The 19,617-nt window shown below is 42.2% G+C and overlaps 1 protein-coding gene across 7 annotated transcripts in view; it reads right to left on the reverse strand.

The window, feature by feature from the left end:
- The window catches only part of aqr (aquarius intron-binding spliceosomal factor), a 75,502-nt gene that overhangs the window by 53,663 nt on the left and 2,222 nt on the right, over positions 1 to 19,617 (reverse strand). For 2 of the 7 annotated variants that reach the window (XM_048537388.2, XM_048537382.2), the window contains exons 1-6: positions 11,820 to 11,967; positions 9,179 to 9,272; positions 6,292 to 6,348; positions 5,839 to 5,879; positions 4,922 to 4,957; positions 4,699 to 4,819 (exon numbers count right to left, since the gene is read on the reverse strand). In XM_048537388.2, coding sequence (XP_048393345.1) covers positions 4,699 to 4,819; positions 4,922 to 4,957; positions 5,839 to 5,879; positions 6,292 to 6,348; positions 9,179 to 9,253 — 330 coding nt within the window. In that variant the 5' untranslated portion in view covers positions 9,254 to 9,272; positions 11,820 to 11,967. Of the gene's footprint in view, positions 1 to 4,698; positions 4,820 to 4,921; positions 4,958 to 5,838; positions 5,880 to 6,291; positions 6,349 to 9,178; positions 9,332 to 11,819; positions 11,989 to 19,617 lie in introns of those variants that run through there. The other 5 variants (XM_048537385.1, XM_048537384.1, XM_048537383.2 and 2 more) reach the window with 5 other exon arrangements.

Below are 19,617 nucleotides of genomic sequence, written 5' to 3' on the forward strand. Positions count from 1 at the left end.
CCAAGCTGCTCGACGTCTTCAGTACCCCTACAGACGGAGCGCAGCGGAGATATACCTGGTCGCGGCCAGACGGGTCTATCTGCCAACCAGGTTAGGTCTGTCCTGGAGCTGGTGATTTACCCTGACCAAACCTACGCTGTGCTGGACAGGAAGATCACCGAGAGCCTCGTGCTCATCAGGGATACGATCGCCTGCGTGCAGGACAGGAGGGTGGACACCTGCCTCGTCAGCCTGGACCAGGAGAAGGCCTTCGACGGGGTCTCTCATGCTTACGAGGGACGTCCTCTACAAATTGGGGTTCGGGGAGGGCATCCGCAATTGGATCCGGCTGCTCTACGTGAACATCATTAGCGCAGTCTCGATCAAACGGGTGGGAATCGGACAGTTTTCCCGTCAGATCTGGAGTCAGGCAGGGCTGCCCGCTCTCTCCTGCCTTGTTCGTGTGCTGTATGGAGCCCTTCGCCGCATCCATCAGGAAGGGCCTGAGCCTGAAGGGCGTGACTATCCCATGCAGCGGAGGCCTGCAGGTCAAGACCTCCCTGTACATGGACGACGTCGCCGTCTTCTGCACCGATCGCCGGTCGGTGTGTAGGCTGTTGGACATCTGTGGCCAGTTTGAACTGGCCTTGGGTGCCAAAGTCAATAGGGGTAAGAGCGTGGCCATGTTCTTCGGGAACTGGGACGACCGCTCCTTCATCCCCTTCACCGTCAGGACAGACTACCTGAAGGTGCTGGGTGTTTGGTTCGGTGGAGCTGGGGCGTGCACTAAGACTTGGGAGGAGCGTATCACCAAACTGAAGAAGAAGCTGGGCAGGTGGACGTTCCGGTCCCTCTCCATCGCGGGCAAGAACCTGGTTGTCAGGTGCGAGGGGCTTTCGGTACTGTTGTATGTGGCGCAGGCCTGGCCTATTCCCTGGACCTGCGCCGCTGCGGTCACCCGGACCATCTTCCACTTCATTTGGGGGTTGAGGATGGACCGGGTCCGCAGGGACACCATGTACAAAGACCTGGTAAATGGGGGAAAGGACGTACCGAACGCCACCCTCACCCTGACGGCTACCTTTGTGTGTGGCTGCCTCAAGCTGTGCGTAAATCCTCAGTACGCAAACACCAAGTGTCACTACTTACTGAGGTTCTACCTGTCCCCGGTGTTGCGAAGGATGGGCCTGGCCTCGTTGCCATGGAACGCTCCGAGTAGTTGGACTGTCCCTTACCACCTGTCCTTCGTGGAGAAATTTTTGAAAGGAAACACCTTTGATCACAAGGCCGTCAGGCAGTGGTCAGCACGTAGTATCCTCGAGACCCTTTGGGAAAAGGAGAGGGTGGATCCCGTCGTGTGGTTCCCCACGCAGACTGCCAAAGTCGTTTGGCAGAATGCCTCATCGCCAGAACTTTCAAACATGCACAAGGACATTGCTTGGCTGGTGGTGAGAGGGCCTCTGCCAGTGAGATCCTTTATGCACGCCCAGAATCTCTGCGCCAGCATACGCTGCCCTCGAGGTGGCAGCGGGGGGGGGGATAAGACTGTCGATCACCTCCTTCTGGAGTGTGCCTATGTGCAGGTGGTCTAGAGGGGGATGCAGTGGTATTTGTCGAGGTTCGTCCCATGCAGCTCCGTGACACGGGACTCCGTGCTCTACGTGCTGTTTCCCGGGACGCACACAGAGACCAACATCAACTGCGCCTGGAGGACCATCATTGCGGTGAAAGACGCTCTTTGGTCAGCCCGCAACTTGCTGGACTGCCAGCTGAAAGAAGTGACCCCAACCGAGTGTTGCAGACTGGCGCACTCCAAGGTCCAGGACTACGTGCTGAGGGACGCGCTAAAGCTTGGGGCAGCCACTGCCAAGGCACGGTGGGGAAAGACCACCGTATGAAACCCCTCGTCCAGAATAGAAAAAAGGGCCCTATCTGGTAACCGGGCCCAGCTGGCGCCTTCTCCAACTGGTCAGGGGGCCAACGGGGACTGTGCGTGGTGACGACTGCCGGGGTATTTTCTTTGCTTTGTCTTTTTTTTCTTCTGTTTTGTTTTTTTCCTTTAGTTGGTGTATGTACCCCCTGGGTAACCTGGAGCAGCTTGCATGACTGGGTAGGTGTATAAACGTTTTATTTTTTGTACATTCTAAGAATAAAGTATATTTTTTCAAATAAAAAAAAGTGACAAAACGTCTGAAAACTAACCTTCCAGCTCAGCGAGCAAACTTACATCCTCAACATAAGCTGCTTGTTGAAATATTAAGAGATTCAACTGGCCTTTATGTCGATCACTAAGATACATCCAGTAAATAAAAGTGACCGATGAGAATGCCCATATCAACATTCCCCTGATAACTGCTTCCCAATAACAACTAAGCTTCCAGTTTGTAGTTATTAGCTAAGCATTGCAGCAATTCATAGATTTTTTTTTAAAAAGAAACTGGTCAACAGCAAAAATGAGTTCTAAGTCCGAGACTCACCTGCGTTTTTGATTTGTATTTTTAATATTGAAGTTCATTGGCAGGTTTTGAGAAGATTTGTAGCTCAGGTTGAGTTTCTGGATGTGAGTTTGCTCGCTGAGCTGGAAGGTTAGTTTTCAGACGTTTCGTCACCATTCTAGGTAACATCATCAGTGAGCCTCCGATGAAGCTTCGTCGGAGGCTCACTGATGATGTTACCTAGAATGGTGACAAAACGTCTGAAAACTAACCTTCCAGCTCAGCGAGCAAACTCACATCCATTAAAGTTCATTTTTCATTCATATTAAACAAAATCAAAAAGGCAACTTTAAATTAGAGTCAAACATCCTGACTCAATTCCAGTGTTGAAATAATGAACAGGGACAGTTACACACTGAATAAAACCAGGGTGAAGAAATACCCAGTCAAATGATTCAGAGACATGCATCATGCACACAAACAGAAACTTTGAATTAGTCAGGCAAATACAGGTAATGTAGTGACAGGATAAATAGCTTAACTTGGAACTATCATGAAATACATGGTTCGGTTGGTTCAAATAAGAATACAGCACAAATGTTATATATAAAAGAAAGTTGTCGTTCCAACTCAGTGCTCCCCAAAAGTTATTCCATTGTACCTCCAGGGCTCCATTTGGGGTGGAGTGTGCAGACGTTAGAGGAGGTAGCTCGAAAACCTCCGAATAAAGTGAGAATTGAGTGTGTAAAGCAGAATTGTGGATGCAAGGGCTGTTTAGTCGACAAAGTTTTACTTAAGAACTAATCTTTTCATAGGTTTTAGCAAGATAAGATTCAGGCCTTCATAATCAGTCAGTTAGGCCATGCCTATTATTAAAGAAACTGAGAGGATTTAAAGGAGATTCATACTGAGTACAGACAGCTAAGACTCTGCAGAGCTCGTCACTACATTAAATGATGGGAACCCACAGGTTGAGAGTCTTGTTTTAAGTATTATTGCTACTGGCTACTTGGCACCCCAAATTAAGTACATTTTTTTTATAGCACTCTGCCATAAACAATGGCCCTGTTTTAACTGTCACAAAATAGAAGGGGGCAGCACTAACATTTTAACTGTTTTCCACTCCACGGATGCTAGCAGGCCTGCAGAGTACTTCCAGCATTTTTGCATGGAATTCTTCTTTAGCATTAAATTTTTTGATGCACGTGAACAAATGAGAAAATTCCATTTTCAATTTGAATATGAAGTTCTTCCATGACAGTTTTTAGAACCTAAGCAGAAAACTCAACACCAAAGGTATTATCCCATCTGAAGAACAATGAAACATATTGTGCGCAGTATTTGTTGAAAAGAAAACACACTCTACACTAAGTTTGGGTAGAGAATAAAACTGAGCAAACAGTACAAAAGCATAATATTGCAGATACTGGAAATCTAAAATGAAAACAGAAAATGCTAGAATTGCAAGCAAGCTAGACAGTATCTGTGAAGAGAAACAGGGTTAATGTTTTAGATTGTGATGACACTTCATTAGAACTCTGATTTTCTCCACAGATGTTGCCTTCTCTGCTGAGCACTTCTGGCACATTTCCATTTGGGTAAACAGTAGACATTCTCACCAGGTAAAGGAAGCTTTCTCACTATGTAGCCTTGGATCATTTCACTTTCAACAATTTCCTTGATATTCTTAGAGCCCCATATAGATCTGAAAACAACCAACTCTGCAGTAAAATACTGAGCAAGCTGGTGAGGCTGTGGGTATCATTGCTGCAGAAGGCTATGGAGACCAACTCATTGAGTGTTTTTAAGCCAGTGATAGACTGGTATTTGATTAATAAGAGGATTAAAGGTCACAGGGAGAAGGCAGAAGATGGGATTGCGAAACATATCAACCATGATCGAACGGCAGAGTAAACTCAATGGACTGAATTGCCTAATTCTTATTCTGTGCTCCTATATCTTATGGATTCAACAGTTTCTGCCCTTTTAAAAATCTGCTTCTCAAATAACTAAGGAGTGTTCATACAAGTTTAGATGCTACTGAAATAAAATTGTTTTGACTATTTTACTTATTCAGTGCCTGCGGTGAGGAGTATCACATTGCCACTATTCACAACAAAATAAGCAATTTGTACTTTGGAAATGTGAGATTCAGACTGTGCCCCATCAATTCCTGGTGCTGCCTTCCTGTGGGATGGCCCCAGGCTTCAACACTTCATATGATTTTTATAAAAGATTGGGAAGCAAATCAAAGCTCCACAAAAGATAACTGAGAGACTCTTACCTCCCACGCAGGAACATTTTCTCGAAATTTTTCATTCACCATAGAGCAAATGGACATCAAATAAGCATTGCTGGATACTTCAGAAGAATAGTTTGGCCAGAGATAATTCTCCAGATACTGGCTATTAATTTGTAAAGAAAATGTAAGTCAGCTGCATAATATTCATTAAAATATTGCTTCAAAAATAATTTTTAAATAAATACCAAACAAATATAAAAATTACCTGAACTCAAGCAGCATAATTTTTCTGATTGAAAATCTGAAAAATTTTTTAAAAAATTGCTGTTTGTAAAATAAGTGTTACTTGACCCTGCCATCACTATTCAAGAGATGGCTTATAACGTCACAAACTCAAAATGACCAAATATCAAATAAACATTAAACAATAGTAGGTACTTATATAGGCAAGAAAAAATGTCTCATTTTATTCAAGCACTACAATGTTAAACGGTGAGCACTAAGTTTTAATTTTGGCATATTTCATTTCTTTTCTTTTGTATGTAAGAAAAACTAAGTAAAGTGAGTGAGAATCTAATTTACTAAATTTGTAGTTTCTTTACCTCTTCAAATTCACATAACTATGTTGGACTGAAATTCATTCGTCAGTCCAACATGTAATGCAGTTTAGTACAAAGTCTTCATTAAAAGTTTATATTCATTTAGAATATAAACCATACATGTAAATTAGGCCCTTCAAAATACAAAACTAGATTCTAATTAAAGACAAAATAAATATGTTCATTCTGACAGTTGTGTTTGATTATATTGAAAGGGAAAGGATATAGTGCCTTTTTTTCAAAAAAGTGGTCAAATGTGCTGCTGCTTATGGGTCTTCTGTACAGTTTGCAACACCTATTCTCCCTTGCCTGCACAACAGCAGTGCAAAATGTATTTCAATTCCTCAAAAACACACACTTTATAGAGGGAATATTCTTAAGATTAGCACATTACATTGGAAAAACCCTTAGCTACGAAAATATTGTGCGAGTAAAAGGCCAATATAATGGCTACTTGATGTCATGCAGAACGTAATTAAAACTCATGGATCATTTAGTTTAAGTCTGTACATACAGCAGAAAGCAAATGCACTACCTTAATATCATATCTTAAAACTGAACCAAATGGAAATTGGTGCCTTACTTTGTCTTTACAATCTCTTTCTGATACACGTCTTCAATGACCTGTTGCAAAGAAAGAAAGCAGTGGAATACATTATGCCAGTATGAGTTAATTTATTTCCAATGCTTCAACACGATTGCTTGTTTTTTTGGGTAGGAACAGGGTAAAAATAAAGATTCATTCTATGGTTCAGTTGACAATGATCTAGCTAGTTTACCTTCAGTGTAATGGGAAGGGAACTGCAGGTTTGAGGTTATTTAATCTGCATTAAGAGCTCTAGTAAGAACAATCACTAGCTATCTAAACCTGCAGCGAAGAAATATATTCGCATTTCAGAAATTTAAATCTGAGATTTTTCTACTGGCTTTGTAATAATTGTGATAACAAACCTAACATTTTGTTGGTGCTTTCACATTTGAAGAAGTTCCATGCAGTGTACATAACTTGAAAACTTGAAAACCAAGCATGACTTACCTTAGGTTCAAAAGTCATTTTTTTCTTCACGTGAGGTGCCCAGTATCTATTGGATAGCTAAAAACATGACAATAGATATTGTAAACACTTTCAAAACATTAGTTACTGCAGTGCAAACTCTGAGTAGATCTGTGCAAGTTTAAACCACAACTTTGACTGGATAGTCAGAAAGCCTATTTTCAACTCGGCATAGCATCCACAGGATAAAAAACAGATGCACTCTCCATATTCCATTACCATGCCACATTTAATAAGGTCTCAGCCATTTCTCCTGCACAAAATAGTTTACTAATTTTATATCTAGACAAATTAAACATAAGCAAGAGACTTGATAGTTAAGTACCAACTATAATTTTTTATCCCACCTATCTTAAATGAGCAAATCAAATGTCTGCTGAATCCTGCATTAAATTTTAAAAGTAAGAGCATCTACAAGTGGTCAAAGGGCTCTGCAGGTATCATAGATGACAGAACCTGGAACATGTGGCGGAGATGCCAGTGTTGGACTGGGGTGACAAGGTTAAAAATCACACGACTCCACGTTATAGTCCAGGTTTACTTAAAAACACTAACTTTTGGAGTTCTACTATCCAAGAGGTGACATCTCAGGTTAGACAATGCATTTCAGGTGAGACAGCTTGTTTAGAATCTGTGTTTCAATCGGGAGCCAGGCTGGCTTTACTTTTTGTGAACAAAATCGAATGTATCAGCAAATACACAAACATCTTGGATGAAATAACTTACCCCACAGATTTATATGTGAGCGTGAGACCGTGCGTCTGAGAGACAATCACGGGGTGTGAGCGAGTGAAAACGTGAGTGAGAGTGGGTGTGTGACAGAGCGTCTGAGAGAAAGAGTCTGTGCGAGCGTGTGTTCATGTGAGAGGGTGTGTTAGAGAGAGTATATAGTGTGGTGGGGTCACCTGTAGCATGACACGAACGCAAGATCACGGCTGAGGCGGTCCTCATTGGTACGGAACTTAGCTATCAGCCTCTGCTTGGTGATTTTGCATTGTTATGTATCCCAAAGTCCACCTTGGGGGATACTTACCTGATGATCGGTGGTTGAACGGCCTTAACTACTAAAGTGCTCCCCCACTGGGAGGGAGCACCCTGCCTGGTGACTGTTGTGTTCTGTCCATTCATCTGCTATTGTAGCATCTGCATGGTCTCGTCAATGTACCATGCCTCGGGGTATCTTTGCCTGCAGCGTATGAGATAGACAATGTTGACTGAGTGACTTGAGTATCTGCCCATGTGTGATGGTAGAGTCCTTGACAATGATGTGACATGTCTTACAGAGGTTACCATGGCAGGGTTGTGGAGTGTTGTGGTCAATGTTGTCCTGAAGGCTGGGTAATTTGCTGTGAACAATGGTCTGTTAAAGTCTCGGTGTTTATTTAAAGGTGAGGAGTGGAGGTGTAGGGAAGATCTTGGTGAGGTGCTCATCGTCATTGATAACGTATTGATGGGTGTGAAGAACATGGCATAATTTCTCTGCTCCCAGGAAGTGCTGGATAACGAAGGGTACCCTATCGGTCGTATCCCATGTGTTCTTCTGAGGAGAACATTATGGTTTTTCGCTGTGGCACGTCAGAGCAGGTGACTGATGAGCTGAGCATCATATCCTGCTCTTATGAGGGCATCCTTCAGCACCTTCAGGTGTCTGTCTCGTTCCTCTTCATCTGAACACATTCTGTACATGCATAGGTCTTGTGGGTAGGGAATGGCTGTTTCATTATGTTTAAGATGGAAGCTAGAGAAGTGCAGTATCGTGAGGTTATCCGTAGGCATGTGGTTGAGTAAGGTATTGAGGTGTCCATCCCTGGTAAAGATGTGAGTGTCCAAGAATGAGATTGATTCTAACTAGTTGTCCATGGTAAGTCCGATTGTGGGATGAAACTTGTTGATATCGTTATATAGCTGTTTCAGCAATTCCTCGCCATGAGCCCAAACGAAGAAAATGTCGCCAATGTATCTGGCATATGGCGTTGGTTGAAGGTTCTGTGCAGCAAAGAAGTCTTGTTCAAACCTGTGCATCAAAATGTTGGCACACTGGGAAGCAAATCTGGCTCATGGCTGTTCTGTGTGTCTGAATGAAGAACTGGTTGTCGAAGGTGAAGGCATTACGGTCAAGGAAAGGAGGATGAGTTGTTGGTTCGTGTCTGGAAATTGGCAGTTGTTGGTATCAAGTACTGATGCTGCTGTAATGGGAGATGCTGAAATGACCATTGTGATGGGGAGCGTTCTTGACTCGATTGATCCATGGGAGCTGAGTTTTCAGTGATCTTGAGTTCATGCCACACTACAGGTGACCCAAATACACGAGATATTTTCTCTCTCACTCTCACACATACATTATGGGGTGAAAAATAAAACCAGCCTGACTCCAGAATAAAACACTGACATTCTAAACAAGTCTTCTGACCTAAAATGCACTGTCTGACCTGAGATGCATCCTCTTGTATATATTGTTAAAACCTTTAACTATCTTGGAGCAATGACTTGAAAGAAATTCTGGGATTTGCATTTTAATCAACAGAAACCTGTGTCTCCTTTAGAACTGTTTAAAGCTTCAATAGGAAGTGGTCAGTGAGTTAATTTTAGGGTGGTTACCTATCTGCTTATAAATTTTGCGTTGATATACCTCCTCTTCCACACTACACCTGAGGAAGAGGCAGAGCTTAAAATGTTAGTGTTTTCAAGCAAACCTGGTGTCGTCTGATTTTTGACACAATCTGGTACAGACATCACACCATCTTTTACTTGCTTGAAAATAACACAAGTGGCATAAATAAATACCTAATCAAAAATATCTTTGAACTTTGTAACTGAAAAAAGGCAGTCAGAAATATGCTGTGTCATTTATAAGGTACACGAACCTTACCTGAGTAACATATTCAGCATTTATCTGAGATACAGTGGGTGCCACCATTTTCTTTCCTTGAGATGCAGAATCCATTTTCTCATTAATCTGCGAGCTGTTTGTGATTCAGAAGAGAAACTAATTTTGACAATGAGAATTTATTTTGCCTTTCATCTAAAAAAGAACATGCAAAAATAAGGGAATATATACAGTTGGCCTACGTTTAAAAAAAGTAAAACTCATCTTCCATTTTGCTTTTCAGAGCTTAGGAAATCATCAAGCGCATCAGCATCATTGATACACAAGAAGTGGTTACATACTTTTTCCTGGCTGATACAAATGTCATAATATATTGAATTACTGATTTCAAAAATACTGAAAACATTTGGAAATGTATCTCAATTCCTTCTTTAAAGTTAAAAAAGTCCACACTGTAAATTAATTGAGAATTCAATTTCTGTTTTTTAAAGTATATGCATCCCATGCATTAAGCTAGGCTGACTATTCCTGAGGAAGGGTCACTGGACCCAAAACATTAACTGTTTTTTCCTTCACAAATACTGCCAGACCTACTGGGCTTTTCCAGCTACTTTGTTTTTTTTTCCTGATTTACAGCATCTGCAATTCTTTTGAGTTTTATTGACAATTTGGAGTATATAGCTTATTTCCAATATGTTGCTGAAGATAACCATTGGGAATTTAATTAACAGTGAGGAGATTCAGGTGCAGCCGAAGTAGGCCCTTTGGCCCATTCACAACAGCTTAGTACCTACAAGAACACAAAGTGATGAAAAATATTTTAAGGCAAACAACACCAACAGTGAGCAGATTAGGACAAGAAAAAAAGAAAGGCATTGCAGCACACACATTGGAAAACATCTTTAAAGACTAGAAATGCTAAACTGCAGAAAGCCATCTTTCTCAAGTTATGCAGTGGAAGCAAAACAAAAGCATTTGAATGCTAGAAAATTTTAGAAAGCCACAGGCAAAGAATTCTCAGAGCAACCATAAGAAGTTCTTTTGAGAGGGGGCTTAATCAACCGGAGGTTGTGATCCACATTGATACCAACGACATAGGTAGCAAGTAGTGATGTAATCCTGCAGTTAGAATTTGGGGAGCTAAGTAGAACATTAACAATCACGACCTCAAAATTGGTAACCTCTGAACTAGTACCAGTGCAACATGCAAGTACATATAGATATTGGAGGATAAAACAGATAAACATGGCTGACGGTGGCATGGGTGGCTCAGTGGTTAGGACTGTTGCCACACAACACCTGGTACCCAGGTTCACTTCTACCTTCAGGCAACTGCGTGGAGTTTGCACATTCTCGCCGTGTCTGCGTGGGTTTCCTCTGGGTGCTCCAGTTTGCTCCCACAGTACAAAGATGTGCTGGTAGGTGGATTAGCCATGGGAGATGCAGGGTTAGAGGGATAAGGCAGAGGGCTAAGTCTGCGTTGGATGTTCTTCAGAGAGTTGGTGTGGACTTATTGGATTGAATTACCTGTTTCCATACTGTAGGGGTTCTATGAAAGATGGGGCAGGACAGAAGGCTTGAGATTCCTGTGATACTGCTACTAGATCTGGGCAGACAGTACCTGTATAAACCAGAGATAATGGGAACTGCAGATGCTGGAGAATCCGAGATAACAAAGTGTGGAGCTGGATGAACACAGCAGGCCAAGCAGCATCTCAGGAGCACAAAAGCTGACGTTTCCGGCCTAAACGTTTTAGGCCCGAAACGTCAGCTTTTGTGCTCCTGAGATGCTACTTGGCCTGCTGTGTTCATCCAGCTCCACACTTTGTGACCTGTATAAGCCAAACAGGTTGTGTTTGAACATAATCAGATGGCATTGCTGTTCCTTGCAGGATGTGTTGTTGGGGAGGGTTGAACTAGTTTTACAGGGATGTGGGAACCAGGAAACGGTATCAAATAGGGTGCACAAAACACTGGAAAAAAAAGCACTAAAATACAGAATTGTAAGTTAACAGCTAGAGGCAGAATAAAGGAGCAACTGAAGCATTCTAAACCAGGGTTAGACATCAATGTATGTGAATGTACAGAAGTTAATCAATGAGCTTGGTGGGTCACAGGCAAAGATTGCCACATGGATTTATGACATTTTGGCTAGAACCAAGACTTGGTTCAAGGAAGAACAGGATTAGGTGTTAAGTATTGTGGGACAAAGGTGTCCAGGAAAGCAGTGGACATTGAGGAGCACAGTTAGTATGAGGGAAATGTCACATGTTTAAGACAGAGGCTAAATGAGTATATCTGGGAACCTGGTTCAAAGTAGGAATTCATGGCAAAGGGAGATTAGAGATGCTTGAAGGAACTTTTACTGCAAGAAGTCTCTAAAACAAGTGGTGAGTGGTGAATAACAAAAGGTATGGATGTGCCCTGGCTTCTAATCAGGTATCAAGTGGAAGTTTAAAACTATCTATTTATGGAAACCATAACACATGCCTAACATCATCTGCCCGCTCCTTCGCTCATTATCACTGTCCTTTCTCCAGCTTATTTCCCTCCCATCCACTTTCCCCTTTACGTCCCGCTTCCAGGCCAGTCCCTTCCCCACTCGCTTCCTCCATCCCACTCTCCCCTTCTCCCACATCCTCCACCACCCCCCTGACGACCCATCATGCCTCCTCTCTCTCACCTCGCCCCTTCCTCAATAGCCCCTGTCTCACACTCTCCCCGATCTTTACTATGAGCTCGACCTCGACGGGAGTAAGCTCCAAGAGCAAGCGGCTCCGCTCAACACACTCGCTCCGTCCTCCAGCTCTCACTCCACTGACATTATTCACTTCCGTTCCGTTCACTTTACCCGTCCCTCCCGAACAATGATCGCCCAACTCTCAGTTCCGGCCCAGGGCAGGTACCAACTGTCAATGAAAATCCAACACTTCATAAGTCCTTTTCCACAATAATGTGAGCAACGCAGGAAAATAAACGGGGGGCATTAAACATTAGATTTTTTTTAAAAATTCTATAAGTACGTTAAATGATTAAATCTGGAAGTACTGGAGAAGGGAAATTAGTGTTTCACTGATCCAAGCAAGTAGAGGCAGGACACTTTACCCTCCAGGGATACATTCAGCTGGAGATTTTAACCTTAAAAGTTAAAAGCATTGAAGCAGAATTTGTCACGTTTTTGCACAACAAAAACCTGCAGAGCAAATGTTGCTTTTGTACAGTATCACTTCCTCAGGGAGTGATGGCAATGTCACAGGCCCATTATCTGTGCTGGTTTCTTTTGACTGAATTGTAGAAGAACAGCATTGCCCACTCCAGAGGAATTAGCATAGTCTGTGTGGCAGCACTTAGAAGTTTCAGAAGGAGCACTCACACCTCTTAAGTCAGAAAGTTGTTGGGTCAAGTTCCACTGCAGAGACTGGGGATGCCGTACTGTTCGAGGTTCCATCATGCAGGTGACATGTCAAGCCAAGATTCCACTTATCCACTTAGGGGTATATGAAAATTCCAAGTCACAATTTCAAAGAAGAGTAGGGGTAGTTTTCCTTGGCAGCAATTTCATCTCTTATCAACATTCTTGGTGTGGTCTGACTAGTGCCTTGAACAGTTTCAACAAGAACTCTATATCTTTTCTTTAGTCGTTTTGAAATAAAGGCCCACATTCCATTTACCTTCCCTCTTCCTACTGAGCTTATATGCATGCTTTATGAGCATTATGCACGGGCATTCCCAAATACCTTTGTGCTGTAGGTTTTTTCAGTCTTTCTTAATTTAAATAATATTCAACTCCACTATTCCTCCTGCCAGAATGCATAACCTCACATTTTCCCCCATTCCATACCTAACTGGCCACTGAAATGACCTGCCATCACCACAAAGAATCAGTAAAGAAAAGAAACCTGGCAGACTAGCTGTCACCAACCTAAGCACTGGAAAAGACAATGCCAGAATGACACAGCAAAGTTCCCCTCATTAACATCTGGGGCTTGTGCCAATATGGTATCCCTATCTCACAAACCAGGACAGCAACTGCCTGAAGTAGGCACACTCGCAGAATAATACCTTACAGACAATGTCTCAGACACCACTAACACCATTCCTGGATATGTCCTGCCCATCAGCAGGACAGACCCAGCTGAGGTGGTGGCACAGTGGTGTACAGTTGGAAAAGAAGTGCCCTGGGTGTCATCAACATTGACTCTAGACCACAAAAAGTGTCATGGCTTTTGGTTAAACATAGGCAGGGAAACCTCCTGCTGATTATCGCATACTGCCCTCCCTCAACTGGCGAATCAGTACTCCTCCATGTTGAACAAGCCTTGGAAGAAATGCTGAAGGTGGCAAGGGCATAAAGTATACTCTGGGCTGGGAATTCCAAGCACCAAGAGTGGCTTGGCAGCAGTAGAACTGATCGAGCTGGTCTGGTCCTAGAGGATATAGCTGCTAAGCTGAGTCTGTGGCAGGTGGTGAGGGAACCATCAGGAGGGAAAAACATACATGACCTCAGCCTTACCAACTTGTTGGCTGCAGATACATATGTACATACTATTGGTAGGAGTGACACTATACAGTCCTTGTGGAGACAACATCCTACACTCACATTGAGAATAACCTGAACCATTTTATGTGGCACTATCACCATGCTAAAATGGGACAGACTTCGCACAGATCTAGTAATTCAAAACTGGACATTAATGAGGTGATGTGAGCTATTGACAGCAGCAGAATTGTACTCCAGCACAATCTGCAAGCTCTTGGCCCAACATATCCCCCACTCAATCATTACCATCAAGACAGGACATCAACCCTCTTTCAGTGCAGGGTGCAGGAGGGCATGCTAGGAGCGACACCAGGCATACCTAAAAATGCGGTGTCAACATGGTGAAGCTACCAAACACAATTACTTGCATGTCAAACAGCATAAGCAACAAGTGATAGACAGAGCTAATCAATTCCACAACTAATGAAAGGCAAAGGCCTAGTGTTACTATTGCTGGACTGTCAATCCAAAGACCCAGATAATGTTCTGGAGACCTGGATTTGAATTCTGCCATGGCAGATGGTGGAATTTTAACTCAATAAGTATCTGGGATTAAGAATCTAATGATGACCATGAACCCATTGCCGGTTGTTGGAAAATCCCACCTGGTTCGCTAATGTCCTTTTTGGAAGGAAACTGCCATTCTCACTTGGTCTGGCGTACATGTGATTACAGACCTCCAGCAATGTGGTTGACTCCAAACTGCCCTCTGGGCAACAAATGCTGCTTAGCCAGTGACGTCTTCATCCCGCTAATGAATAAAGGAACTAAAGGATCAGATCTAACTCTGCAGTCCTGCCACATCCAGTCATAAATGGTGAGGGCCAACTAAACAACTCACTGGAGGAGCAGGCTGCTCAAATATCCCCATCCTCAATGATGGAAGAGCCCAGCACATCAGTGCAAAAGATTAGGGTGAAGGAATTGCAGCAAGCTTCAGCCAGAAATGTCAAGTGGCCGACATCAAGTCTTCCTTCAGTGGTCCCCAGCGTCACTGATAACAGTCTTCAGCTAATTCATCTCTCTCATTGTGACACCAAGAAATGGTTGGCGGTAATCACTGCCCCTTGACATTCAACGGTGTTACCATCACTGAATGCTCCACTATCAATATCTTTGGGGTTACCATTGACCAGAAACTCAACTGGACTCATCACATAAACACAGTAGCTTGAAGAGCAGGCCAGAGGTTAGGAATACATTGTCAAGTACCTTGCCTCCTGACTCCCCATAGCCTGTCCACAAGGCACAAGTCGGAAGTGTGATTGAGTACTCTCCACTTGGCTGGATGAGTGCAGCTCCAGCAACACTCAAAAAGCTCAGTAGCGGGGAGATAGCAAGAACCACAGATGCTGGAGTCAGAGTCAATACAATGTGGAACTGGAGGAACTCAGCAAGGTGCGTCAGCATCAGAGGAGCAGGATAGTCGATGATTCAGGCCTAGAACCTAGCTTTGATTACCCACCTCCAGTAGCCCTTGAGATTGTGGCAGTGAGCTGCCTTTTTGAACTGCTGAGACCCATGTGCCCTAAAGGAGGGAACTGCAGAATTTTGATTCAGCGATGGTGAAGAAACAGCAATATGTTTCCAAGTCAGGGTGATGAGTGGCTTAGAGGAGAACTTGCAGGTCCTGGTGTTCCCATTTATCTGCTGCACTTGTCCTTCTAGATGGGAGTAATCATAGGTTTGGAAGGTGCTGTCTCAGGGTTCTTTGGTGAATTTCACAGAATCCCTACAGTGTGGAAACAGGCCATTCAGCCCAACAAGTCCACACCGCCCCTCTGAAGAGCATCCCACACCGACTCATTCCCCTTAAACCGTGTGTTTCCCTCTTTCTAACCCACCTGACCTAAACATCACTGGACACTAAGGGCAATTTAGCATGACCAATCCACATAGCTTGCACTTCGCTGGACTGTGGGAGGAAACCAGAGCACCCAGAGGAAACCCACGCTGACACAGGGAGAATGTGCAAACTCCACACAGACAGTCGCCCCACGGGGGAATCGAACCTGGCTCCCTGGCACTGTGAGGCAGCAGTGCTAACCGCTGAGTTACTGTGCCACCCTAGATTTCTGCATTTTGGAGATAATACACAGTGCTGCATACACTGTGGAGCTGGAGAAACACGGGTCAGGCTGTGATTCCCTCTTCCCACAAATTAATCAAAAAATTATATTCCATCTGCCAGGCTTTTTGCTCACGTCCTTAACCTGTCTGTATCTCTCTGCAGGCTCTTTGTGTCATTTTCATCAAATGCCTTTCCACTTATCGTGTGTCAAATCAATTGCCAAATTTCTTACATTACAATAGAGTGATTACATTTCATTGATACATCTTTGGTTTCTGAAGAAGGGTCCCAACCCAAAACATCAGCTTTCCTGCTCCTCTGATGCTGCCTGGCCTGCCGTATCCCTCCAGTTCCACACTGTGTTATCTCTGAATCCAGCAAAAGTTGTTCTTGCTATCTCTTTGGTTGTACCTTTAGCTCATGAAGCTTCTTCCATTGTGTTCCCCTTGTTAAGCTGAGGCATTACTTGATACATTTTGAAAGATTTGTCAGCTCAAAAATGTTTCTCAACTCAGACCAGTAAAACTGATTACACTATACTATAAACATATTAGATTGCTCTTTACAGTTTTGCTGGGGGATTTCTATGACACAATTAGTACTTTTGAGTCATGATAAGATCTCAATTCATAATCATCAGATGAAGTAGTGCTTTATTTTTGTTGACAGATCTTGCCCCCTTGTCAATTGTAGCTATAATTTAATTTTTACAGGATCTTTAAAATGTTGGGGATGAAAGAAATGTTCTAGCTATCATGAATGGTGTTTTTTTCTTTAAATTGGACTGTGATTCTACTGGGAATTGCATTTAGATTTCTCAAAAAGAAATCAATTCTTTACTTTTCAGCTACACCAGAGGGAAGGAAATATGAAGGCCCTATCAAAGGACAAAGTGAACAAGTGAGTGTAATAAGCTCTCAAAAGACTTAAAAGCACTTCTGAACAAAGATCACCGAACTCGAAACTCTGTCTAACCCTGTTTTCTCACACAGATGCTGCCACATCTACTGAGTTTCACTAGCAATTTCTCTTTTCGTTTGTTTCCTGACCCCCAATTAATCATTTGGGACACTTGTGGCAACTTGAAGACATCTAACCTACCACTGAGTAGCAACTGATATTTGATGTAACTTAGCAGGGTCAGACAGAGTATTGTGAAGTGAAAGCTTGACTGGTTTTGGCATTAATACAACCACCAGTTTACATACTCTCATTTCACCCTACTGTGCTAGTTTCTTTGGATTTAACCATGAGTATTTTTTCCAAAATGATGTGAAATAATATGTTTAACAAAAGAAAACTTAACCAATAATAATAAATACCAAAAGACAAAATATTGTGAATGTTGTTACTTTCTTCACAGACGCTGCCTGATCTGCGGAGTAGTCCTACATTTTTCCATTTACATGAATAACAAATCAACACATAGCAACTATTAATTGTCCTTGGTGTTATAGTTTTAGCTATGCTGGCTTTAATTCTTATCTACTGTACACATTTGTGTCTGCTATTAATTTATACCTTCCCCCAACAAACATTTTAAGTCTTCCATAAAGACATTTCACATTCTTGGAGATTGGGTTTAATCCCTTAAATTAGAGTAAAAATATGACCAAAAGTTCACAGTATAAAGAACTAGATTCATTATTTTTATTTTAACATCCTTAACATTTAACTTCCTTAAATTTAACAATTTTCCCCGCTCTTCACTGTACAAGCCAACTTCAATAAACCCAGGTTGTTTTCATTATACAATAGTTTCCATGCAGGGTGTCCATGGCAAATATCCTGTACACTCACAGTATGTGGCGTTCACGTTATATATTCAATATAGGTTAACAGTCAACAGATAATTTATTTCATTGCATAAGGAGACTGTTTGAAATACCACCTGTATTCCAAGCTCAGAGAAATTAATCAATAAATATAAACTAAAGAAGGAAATTCGAATGTAAAAAAACTTATGAAAAGCACAGTTGATATGGAATACATGTGTGGCTCTAATTTTGTAGGCAGTATGCCCATTTGCACAAGAGCACTGACTGTACAGGATTTTTGGTACAGGTTCGGTGTGTGTGCTGGAGTTGGTAAGGGGACATGGGCAGTGCTGTTGAATATATTTTATTGTATGGGGGACAAGATGAGCTATATATATATATATATATATATATATATAAAACAAGTGTATCCTGCTAAAGTTACACAGCTTTTTGTTCAGCTGTCTGTGTTGCTGTCAATGCAACTTATTTCAGCATTTACTTTCAAAGATAGTACTTCAAGTATTTTTTCTACCCTTTATAAGGATTTTCATTAAGTCCCTGTTGAAATTTTTGTTTAACTGTGTCATGGGTTCATCTATTTTCATCAATGGGCCATAATTTGCTGTAGCAATGCATTAAGCACCATTCATCTTTCGTTGAACTCATTGTTCATTTAAACTCAACATGTTACAAGTTGTTGAGAGTGTGATCTGATGAATTTGGAGTGAGGCAACCTGGGGGTTACCATCAGTTCTGAGGAAGGGTCACCAGACCTGAAACATTGACTCTGATTTCTCTCTGCACATGCTACCAGACCTGCTGAGCTTTTCGAGCAATTTCTGTTTTTGTTTCTGATTTACACCATCCACAGTTATTTTGGTTTTTATCATGTATCTGGGATTTGACTGAACATCGAATATCCATTTATCTCCTTAATCAATCAGATTAAAATTGTGAATAAAATGCACGAGGACTTGTAAATTAGAAAGGATGAATTCAGTTTAAAATTAGGTACAGAAAGAGAGAGATATGAAAATTAGACTTGGATGGAATAAAAAAAGTCAAAAATAAAAGTAAAATTGTTTTTACAACAAAAATGCCATAAGCTGCTTTGCACCATTTCTTGGACACAGGGTTTGTGATTTGTGACCTGGTTATACTGATCCTGTGGAGTTTCTGTGGAGAATCTGGTGTTGCCAACTCATTTACCCGATTAGAGCATAGCACCAGGTGTCTGGCATGTTGCTGCCTGCTTCTGTGGTCAGTAGTGAGCCAAGTAGTGTTTACTGATAGCATGTGGTGCAGCCGGCCTTCCGTTGTTACAGGCAGTCTGCCTCTCTCTTAAATATCCCTTGTAGTCACTCAATTGTGATCAGAATGATCAGAACTACATGTGATTCTCCAGCATTGGCCAGGCTAATTCAGCCTCCCCGCTCTTCTAACATATATTTCAACTAATAAATAGCTGCTTAACTTCAATAACTTTGTACCTACATATTTTCATTGTCATCTTCACCATCTATCCTTTTATTTTCAGAGATCTGTAGACAAGCATTCCAAGGTCTCTCTGTTCCTCTATAATTGTCACCATTTATTTTGTTTTCCTTTGTTTTATTGACTTCCCAAGTGCATTATCTCTTTTCCCTGGATTGCGTTTCACATACCACTTTGTACCCATTTCACCAAGTCATTAACATTTTCTTGCAAGCTGCTGGTTTATATTTTTCTCTCAACCATGTAGCCAATTTTCATATCACCTGCAACATTCTTAGTCATGTCCCCTGCATCATTGATACATACCTGGCAAATCAATGGGTCAGTGCTGAGCCCAATAGACCCCACTGGAAGCAGAATCGTGGTCACATTATTCCCATTCATTACTTGCTACAAAATTGTTTTCAATCAAACTTACCACTTGCCCTTGGAGCTCACACTTTTCTGATCAGTCCTTCATGAGGAATGCTGTCAACACCTTGTTAAAATCCAGATAGACTATGCAAAAACACTCTAATTTCATTGCCCCTGTTTGTTACCTCCACAAAAACATTCAATCAACTTAGTCAGATACAACCTTCCATTAAGAAATCCATGTCGACGCTTCAATTAATCA

This window comes from Stegostoma tigrinum, chromosome 10, assembly GCF_030684315.1.
Source record: "Stegostoma tigrinum isolate sSteTig4 chromosome 10, sSteTig4.hap1, whole genome shotgun sequence".
NCBI classification, from domain to species: domain Eukaryota; kingdom Metazoa; phylum Chordata; class Chondrichthyes; order Orectolobiformes; family Stegostomatidae; genus Stegostoma; species Stegostoma tigrinum.